Consider the following 9,893-nt stretch of genomic DNA (forward strand, 5'->3'; position numbering starts at 1 on the left):
GTCATAGGCAGGTTAAGTAATAGTAGAATAAAATGTTTCAGATGGATCTCTTGCCTTTCAAGTTTCCTTTTTGAAGACATCACATCTCAAAAATCTTTTTAGCTTATGTAATCTGCTACGGTATACACCATAAAGGTCAGATAATCATTTTAACAAAAACAGGTTAAGGTGTCATTTTGCCGGATCATACAGATCTGTATGTTTCTCTTAATATAAAAATTCTGAAATAGTTTATGATTGTAATTTACTAGACTGCACTAGCTAGTCATAAACCAAGGAAGTTTAACACTTATCAGCTGGGCCATTTTACATATTTGCAGTTCTTTTGGAGGAAAGTATATTTTGAGTATTGTCTGTGCTTTCGTGTCAGGGTTGACATACTTTTTCTGTAAAGATCTGGATAGTTAATATTTTAGGCTGTACAGGCTGTAAATCTCTGTTGCAAGCGTTCAGCTCTGCTCTTACAGTGCAGAGTGCCATACACAATTTATAAATGAGTTTGTGTGGGCTGTCTTCCCGTAAAACTTTACCTGTAAAAACAGGTGGCTTACTGGATTTAGCCCATCATTCAATGATAGTATTATCAAATCATTTTGTGAAACCGCCTCATTTTAAGATTTTTAAATCTAATGAGTGTGAGTAAAATACATACTAATGTTGCTGTGAATTTAGTATGTCTTTTCTTTTTCTTTAAGTTTGTGCCATTGGATTATTCTGTTCCTATAGAAATCCCCACTATAAAATGTAAACCAGACAAACTTCCATTATTCAAACGGCAGTATGAAAACCGTATATTTGTTGGTAAGTTTCTCTTTTGACATATTGTGCTATAAATGTGTTCAAAGTGTCCTATGCGAATTTGGAGTATTGACTACAATGAAGAGTTAATTCTTGATTACCGAGAGGTTTACATAGTCCGTGAGCAATATAATTCATAATCTCAAAGTGTCCTATGCGAATTTGGAGTATTGACTACAATGAGGAATTAATTCTTGATTACCGAGAGGTTTACATAGTCCATGAGCAATATAATTCATAATCTCAGGTTACTGCAACATGCATAAACACTGGAAAGAAAATATTGTTTAAGTTTGTTATTTGAAATTTTACTTGTTTCTACCGAAATAGCAGTATTTAACTTTAGAAAATAGACTTTGTTGACTTATTAGATAGAAAAATAAATTTGTGTTTTTTTAAAAGTAAAAACTTTTAGAACTGGACTTAAGATAGCAGTTGACTTTTTTAAGTGTTCTATTTGCACCATGGATGGTGGTAAGATCAGGAATTCACAAATTCATAATGCCTGATGTCTGCCCTCCCTCGTGCAGCTTATTTTGTCGTTTTTTCTTCCTTTGTTAATTCCTACCCAATGTGAAGAGGTCTTAAGAAGGTTTTATACTAGCCCTCCAGACCTATTTTATCAGCCTCTTCTCAGTCACTGCGGTCTTAGGTAGTGACCTGCAAGGAACACTTTGTTGAAAAGACTTTACCACTAAGATCAAGAATGTCAGCATTTCATGAAATGTTGCTACTTATTTTTTTTTACTTAGAAAAGTAGTGTAAAAATAATTTTTAAAAATTAGGAGCAAAGTGTGTAATTATTTCATTAAATAAGTTTTTAGAGTCTTGAAGTAGTTGTATCCTCTTGGTTAATATGACAAGGAGACAACCATAGCTAATCATGACTAAAGGATTTGAGAAAACAGATAATAGAAATTTTAAATAACTTTTCTATATATTCTTTCAACTTCTTCCTTGTTTTGATGGGCTTTATGATAGCTAGCAGATTGAGAAATTACGCTTTTCTGTGAAATTTAATTTTATTATGATCCATATGATATATAAGTATATTAATATTCCTACTTATGTATTTAGAGTACTGAGAATATGATGTATAAAGAAGGAAAAAAAAGGCGCAAATACTAAAACATGTGCTCCAGATGTTCTACGTGTTTGTTTCATCTGAAATGTTTTTCTTTGCTTTTCAGGCTCAAAAACTGCAGATCCTTGCTGTTACGGTCACACCCAGTTTCATCTGTTACCTAACAAATTAAGAAGGGAAAGACTTTTGAGACAAAACTGTGCTGATCAGATAGAAGTTGTTTTTAGAGCTAATGCTATTGCAAGCCTTTTTGCTTGGACTGGAGCACAAGCTATGTATCAAGGTAAAAACTAATTTTATAGCATTTTCTTTGAAGATATTTGTAACATTCTAAGAATATAATGGTTAAAATTGTTTTCTTTGGGTTTAAACATAGGTTGAATCTTAACATCTTTAAACTTTTACATTGGCCCAAAGTACGGTTGTTTTAAAATCCATGTTTAAATACTATACAGTTGAAATCTGACACTGAGGTAATTGTTTTTATCTTTTACTTTGACCATCTCCTGTGTGAATGTACTTTTGCACGCATTTTAAAGACTGTAGCCAACTAAGTCAACCCTTTCTAGATGATAATAGCTTTCAGAAGGTAGAAAAGGTAATGATTTTGTGGATTAAATATTTATATTAAATCAATGGCTATCCTATATAATTTCTTTAAAGGTTATATCCAGGATTTGAATTAGGAGATTGTTCATTCAGTAAACAGTAACTGCTTTTTTATATGCTATACTCTGTTCAAGATGCAGTGTTGAGTGAAACAGATCCTGCTTTCTTAGAGCTTATATTATAGTGGGGTAGGGGGGCGGTGGTAAAAGATAATAAGCATGTAATATGTATAGCTAGTGGTAATATTATGGGGAAAATAGCATAAAGAGTAGAATGATTTATAGGGGGGCAGGTATAAATGAGGTATGGAGAAGAATTTATTTTATAAAAGTCATTCAGGGGAGGTCTCTAAAAATGACTTCTCCTAACACCTGAATGGCGAGGAGCTGCCTGTGCCCAAATCTGGAGGAAGACACTTCAGGCAAAAGGAGCAGCAAGTAAAAAAGTCCCTGAGATGGGAACAGGCCTGAAATATTTAGGAACAACATGAAGGGTAATAAAGAGTGGGACAAGGAGAATGATGTAGAAGGACATAGCAGAAGCCAAAGGCTATATCTTACAGGACTATTAGAGCTCATTGTGGGGCGTTTGGATTGTATTCTAAAACCTGAAGTAATGTAATACATGTTTTTTTTTAACGTATATATGTATTTTAACGTTATACTCAAAATCGAGTTAGATTTCTGTAACAGAATTGAATAGAAAAAGTGGGAGTAGGAGTAGACGGAATTAGACATAAGAAAGAAGTAACTTTCTTAAAGATGGTAGAATGGCACTGTTTATTTTTGAAAGATAAAGTACTTCCTTTTACAATAAAATTAATTCCGTATGTTAACAGTATTATTCATTTGCTATCTCCATTAAAGATGACGTAAGATACGTGTGGAGAAATAAAGTTACTGCTTGGTAGTTGGGTAATGACATAGTACCAGATGTGGAAGGCATCTGCATAGATAGAGCTTGCTGCTCTTAGATGAAGCAAATAAGGCTGACATTGTTGAAAAAGATTAATCATGAGATTGAGGATACTAGAAGGGAGGAAAATATTGTTTGTGCAGAAATTAAATATAGGGTTAGAATGGAGATGATAAGGAAACTTTGAGGTCTTCAGGGATTTTGTTACATAAAGTATCTAAGTTGTAGGAGGTATTTGATACCCTCTAATGTCTAATGTGTTTGTTTTGTTTGGGTAAGATATATTCTGTACGTAAATTTCAGCATAACTTTCTTCTACAGGATTCTGGAGTGAAGCAGATGTTACTCGACCTTTTGTCTCCCAGGCTGTGATCACAGATGGAAAATACTTTTCCTTTTTCTGCTACCAGCTAAATACTTTGGCACTGACTACACAAGCTGATCAAAATAACCCTCGTAAAAATATATGTTGGGGTACACAAAGTAAGCCTCTTTATGAAACAATTGAGGATAATGATGTGAAGGGTTTTAATGATGATGTTCTACTTCAGATAGTTCACTTTCTACTGAATAGACCAAAAGAAGAAAAAGCACAGCTGTTGGAAAACTGAAAAAACATACTTGATTGAGAACTTTGGGAATAAATTTTACTGAAGGAACAGTAATGAGATTTGTAACTGTCAACTATTAAATACATTGATTTTTGAGACAAATATTTCTTATGTCAGCCTGTTATTAGATCTCTTACTCTGCTGAAATTCGTCACTGAAAGATTTAATTTTAGTTACCTTTTATTGATTTAAAAATAATTGCATTTGTGTATTACTAACTGATAAGACAAATTGAGTTATTGAGCTATTAAATGCACATTTTAATATAAATGCAGAAATCCCAAATAAAATACTAACATACTGAATTCAGTAATTATAAGAACCCCCTGCAGCCGGGTGCAATGACTCACGCCTGTAATCCTAGCACTTTGGGAGGCCAAGGTGGGTGGATCACTTGAGTCCACGAGTAGTCCTGAGACCAGCCTGGGCAACATGGCAAAACCCCATCTCTACTAAAAATACAAAAATTAGCCTGGCCTGATGGTGCATGTCTGTAATCCCAGCTACTCCGGAGGCTGAGGCGCAAGAATTGCTGGAACCCGGGAGGCAGAGTTTGCAGTGAACCGAGATTGTGCCACTGCACTCCAGCCTGGGCGACAGAGCAAGACTCTGTCTCAAAACAAACAGAAGAACCCACTACAGCAGGGTAGAAAATCAATTCAGTAATGGACTAATGTTAGGAAGTAATGCCAATACAGAACATTAGTTGTTCAAAGCAGAAAGAAGGCTTTGATAGAATTCTCAATCTTGGTTTTAAAAGAAAAGATAGATATTAATAGGACAGTATAATGGTGAAACATAAGGGATAACCCCATTGAAATCAAATTACTCTAAGCTTTGAACTTTACATGCTTTATTTGCTAATCCATTCCAAGTGCCTAGATTCATAGAAGTAAGAAATCAATAAATGTTGGTTGAATGGATGTGAATTAATGAATTTAAGGTAGTCAACCTTTTTAGTTTAAGATCTGGTATATCTTCTTATTTACTTGCTTTTTTTTTTGAAACAGAGTTTTTGCTCTTGTTGCCCAGGCTAAAGTGCAATGGCACAGTCTCGGCTCACTATCACCTCCATGTCCTGGGTTTAAGCGACTCTCCTGCCTCAGCTTCCCAAGTAGCTGGGATTAATTACAGGCATGCACCATCATGCCTGGATAATTTTTTGTATTTAATAGAGACGGTGTTTCACCATGTTGGTTAGGCTAGTCTTGAACTCCTGACCTCAGGTGATCCACCCACCTCGGCCTCCCAAAGTGCTGGGATTACAGGTGTGAGCCACTGTACCTGGCGTATTTACATCTTTTATTTCTCAGCAAAGTTTAGAGTTTCTTTTATCTCCATGCATTTCCTATGTATGCCTACATTTTTGTGTAGTTGGAAATGGATTTTCTTCCCAATTTTATACTTCTTTATAGTTTTTAAAAGTGGCTTTATATAGGTGATACTGATAGCTATATATTTATTTTGTAAAAGATCAGACCAATTTAAGTTGTTCATTAAAGCCAATAATTTTTCAGCTGATTCTCGTGAGGTGTATATAACCAATCTGATTTGGGTTCTTCTGAAACTGCTTATCAAATGGGTAGCCATTAGTCCCTACATAGCAAAATCCACTGGACAGTTTTCTGTATTGTACTCAGTAAGGTCTGACACATTTTGCATGGTTGACCACTCCTTCGTTCTTAAAGTAGTCTTTTTATTGCCTTCAGTGAAACATGTTCTTGGTTTGCCTTCTATCTCATTGGCTCTTCTGTCATATTTCTCTTTGCTGTTCTTCCTCTCACTTTTCTTCAAATATTGATGTACTTTTTTTTTTTTCTTTTCTAAACTCCATTTTTGTTTAACCATACTCTCCCTAGATGATTTTATCAAATTCCATGGATTTAAATACATTTGTAAGCACATTCAAATTTAGTTTGGTTTCAACTTTGTGTTTTGTATCTGAATGATAAGCATCAGCATTATAACTAAACAGACTGTGTGATTAAGATTATGCTCAATTTTTCCCTCTAATTATCTGATTTTCATAATTACCCCCCAGAATGTGAGAACATTATTTTTATAATCTGAAAGTATTTTAAGAAACTAGTTGAGTGGACTCTAATATGGAACCATCAACATGTATCAAATTCCACTTAATTATAAGCAAATTCATTATGAAATTATATTGTATTTGAAAAAGCATTTCATGATTACATTTGTTATTTAAGAAAATGTTATTTAAAGAAATTTATGTAAGTTTCATTATACATGTATTTTAGCTTACTCATCTCTGGAAATGGAAAACTTAGATACTAGGCAAGAGGGCTTTAGATTTTTTAATGAGATATTTTAATAGACCAGTACCTAGGTCTTAATATTTGGGTTTTTCAAAAATTTACATTGAAATCCTAATCCCCATGACTATAGTATTAGGAGGTAAGGCCTTTTGGAAGGTGACTGGAGCAGGGCAGCACCTTCATGAACGGAATTAGTGCCCTTATAAAACAGACCCAAGGGAATTTTTTCATCCCTTACACCCTGTGAGAACATGGTGAGAAGGCACCATCTATGAGCCAGACCAAACACTGAGGATCTATGATCCTCACCAAACACTGAATCTGCTGGTGCCTTGATCTTGGACTTTCTAGCCTCCAGAACTGTGAGAAACAAATTTCTGCTGTTTATAAGCTGTTCAGTTAATGGAATTTTGTTATTGTAGCCCAAATATACTGAGACAACGAATATAGTTAAAATTACTATGCCCGTTGCACTTTATATTAAGTTCTAGTGTACGTTGTGTAATGCTTACATTAAATAAAAGGTAAGGTTAATTTACATAAAACATGTTTAGGTAGGATAATTGTAAAAATTATTAGAGAAATTGGTAAAATTGTGGCTTTGGATAGAGGCAGGAGAAAGAAAAGAGCAAGGCACTAGTGAGAAAAATTGCCATGGAGAATATTGAGAATAGATACAAAGAGACCTACAGGTTTACAACATTAATATTGGCCAATACTTGATTGGACAGTTTGAATTTTTCAACCTGAAAGGCCTTTGTTCCCCCAAAGTTTGGTAAGGAGATTTTGTAAAGACAAACAACAATAGCAATAAAAAATAATCAGGGAAGATTAAGAGATTTCATAAGGAGCAAGAATTTATAGGTAATATTTCAAAGGTATAGATATGATTACTATTTTGGTGAATAATAAGCACATGGTAGACTGAAATTCGGCAACAGCTACTGTGCAAATAAACATATCTGTGATTATGGCTTATATCGGGTTGGAGACCCAGGCTGTAAGCCATTCTTTTTAGTACAGATTAATCTCCATTTCTCAATCACAGTTCTGTTCTTTTCCTCTGTGGGAAATACTGAATTCTGTTTCAGATTTTGATTGTCTTTTGTATTCTTTGTCATCCAATAGAATTGCACATTTCACTTTGTAACATTTTTATAAATAGCGTTTGACACTTGAAACTGGCTTTTGAGTCTTCTATAATAGTTTGTGCAGAAGTCTGAGGTTTAATATTATGATGGCCTTATTCATACTGTAGAAATATATACTGCAGCAATATGCACCCAAATGGTCAATAAGCTTTATAAATGAACTAGCTAGATTTTTAGTTTTGATTTTAATTCTTGGTTTGAATTACTAAAAGCTATCTTAACCTTAGGAAAATGAAAGCTTCCATGAGGTTTAGCTACTTACAAAGTATTTCTTTGTGTCTCCAGTTCATGTGAAACCTGACTTTTATTTATAATATTTATGTTATGAGCACTTTTATTAGGATCTTTTTAAGACTCTCAAGAGTTTTCTCTGAGTCATTATTAATAGTACTAATAAACAAGGTGAGCAGGATTTAAAACTGAAAGGAGCATCAGAGATAATTGAGCTTTGTTTGTGCCATTCCTTGTTACTCTATACAATGTCTTTTGTTTGTTTTTTAATTAATTGCCAATATTTAACAAGAGAACCATAGAACATTCATTATTCCAGATTCTCTTGAAAAACTGGAAGATCTGGCAACTCTGGGTTTATGTTCTTACATGTTAACAATATACAGGGGCTGGAATTACCTGCTCTGAGTCCCTTTAGACGTGCATACTCTCTCCAATTGGCCACAGTTCCCACCACTTCTCATTTCTCCTCTCTTGGCCCACATCATTGGACCTGTCTCACTAATTTCTATTAAATATTTTGTTACTGAGGCTGTTAGTTTATGACCTGTGAGGCCAAGACAGCTGTTAAGAACTTGCATTATTAGTGGCAAAATTATACCTTTATGATTACTTACTAGGTTTTAGAAATCTCACTTTTCTAACAAGAGATATTATGATAATCATAAGTTCCAAAGAATTCAAGTTCATTTGAGATAATTAAAACCTCTAGTCTTTGGGTTGGAGCGTGATAAAGTTATCTGGCGAAATACATGAACTTCTGGTACCTTACTCTTCTGCTAAATGAATGGTAAAATGAATCTTGATTTGTTTAGGCAGTTTACTTATGAAGTTGGGAGAATTTTTTTTTTTTTTTCTTTAAAATACTGAGTCTGGCTCTGTTGCCCAGCTCAAGTACTGTGGATTTTGGCTCACTGCAGCCTCCACCTCCTAGGTTCAAGCAGTTCTTCTGCCTCAGCCTCCCGAGTAGTTGGGAGCCATCATGTCCGGCTAATTTTTGTATTTTTAGTAAATGGGGTTTCACCATGTTGGCCAGGCTGGTCGTGAACTCCTGACCTCAAGTGAGCCGCCTACCTGGTCTCCCAAAGTGCTGGGATTATAGGTGTGAGCTACTGTGCCTGGCCTGAGGTTGGGAGAAATTTTGTCCATTTCTCTAGAACCAGAAAGTATTTGGATGTTACACAAAATATTTAGTTTCCCTTTCTAGACTAAATTGGGTTGTTTATAGCACCCCTCTCTCCATTTGAGAAAAATGGTTAGGATGCTTGTGCAGGGATGAGGCTTTATTAGAATAGAGAAGGTGCCCAAATAGTGGTTCAAACACAGGCTGGCTAATAAGCTGTGAGGTGACTTACCAAAGAACAGACAACAACAAAAACTCTTGAACTTCTGCTTTCAATTTCTACTTTATTCTAGATTATTTGGTTCAATCTTCCTGGTCTAACACCTGATTACAGATTACAACAAACATCTGCTTGAATGTGTTGGAAAGGTGATGATTAATTGCCAGGCTGATGTATTAAATAAAATGGAAATCCCAAAAGTTGAACTTGCTATTGGGCCTGCTTTTGCTCTGGAGGGGGGATTTGTTAGCGAAGAAGAGGCTGAAAACGTGTAGTGTTTTAATACCTTGGGAGACTAGATGGACGAAAGTTAAAAGTATAGGACCTCCAAGGTTGTGACTCCGGTAGAAATTTTTGGTTAGAGACCCTGAAGGACAGCATCCTAGGGATAATGGTGAAACAGAAGTAGACCATTCACATTGAGTGTAGTTTAAAATCAAATCATCAAGGTGGCTTAGTAAATTGTGAGATTTTGGCAGTAGACTACGGTGACCTTAGGTTTCTAATGCCCTTAGGAACCTGAAAGATACAAGCCTGGAGGAAGAATATTTTCCTAGGCCTCAAATTATTTGGGTACTTTTTCAAATACAGTATCTCCACATATCCTGGATACAGGGGGAGAAAGACGGAATGAAAACTGGCAGAAACAGTAGACCCAAAGGGGCACCAAATAATTGCATTGTGAGATAGACTTTAAGACTGTATTCAAGGAGATAAAAGATGGAAAATTTCCATATAGAATTGGAAACTATAAAAAAGTCACTGCAGATTTGTGAAAAAAAAAAATATATATATATATATATAAATTTGAAAACTAGAAAAACTAAACAGTAAAAATTAAGAACTCCAAATGTGTTAGTTGTCTATTGCTG

The 9,893-nt window shown here is 34.8% G+C and overlaps 1 protein-coding gene across 1 annotated transcript in view; it reads left to right on the plus strand.

The window, feature by feature from the left end:
* The window catches only part of MRPS30 (mitochondrial ribosomal protein S30), a 6,406-nt gene extending 2,285 nt beyond the window's left edge, over positions 1-4,121 (plus strand). The window contains exons 3-5 of the mRNA XM_003899647.5: positions 696-801; positions 1,989-2,165; positions 3,728-4,121. Coding sequence (XP_003899696.1) covers positions 696-801; positions 1,989-2,165; positions 3,728-4,017 — 573 coding nt within the window. The 3' untranslated portion in view covers positions 4,018-4,121. The remainder of the gene's footprint in view (positions 1-695; positions 802-1,988; positions 2,166-3,727) is intronic.
* The last annotated feature ends 5,772 nt before the right edge of the window (positions 4,122-9,893 follow it).

This window comes from Papio anubis, chromosome 5 (genome assembly GCF_008728515.1).
Source record: "Papio anubis isolate 15944 chromosome 5, Panubis1.0, whole genome shotgun sequence".
In the NCBI taxonomy this organism is placed as follows: Eukaryota; Metazoa; Chordata; class Mammalia; order Primates; family Cercopithecidae; genus Papio; species Papio anubis.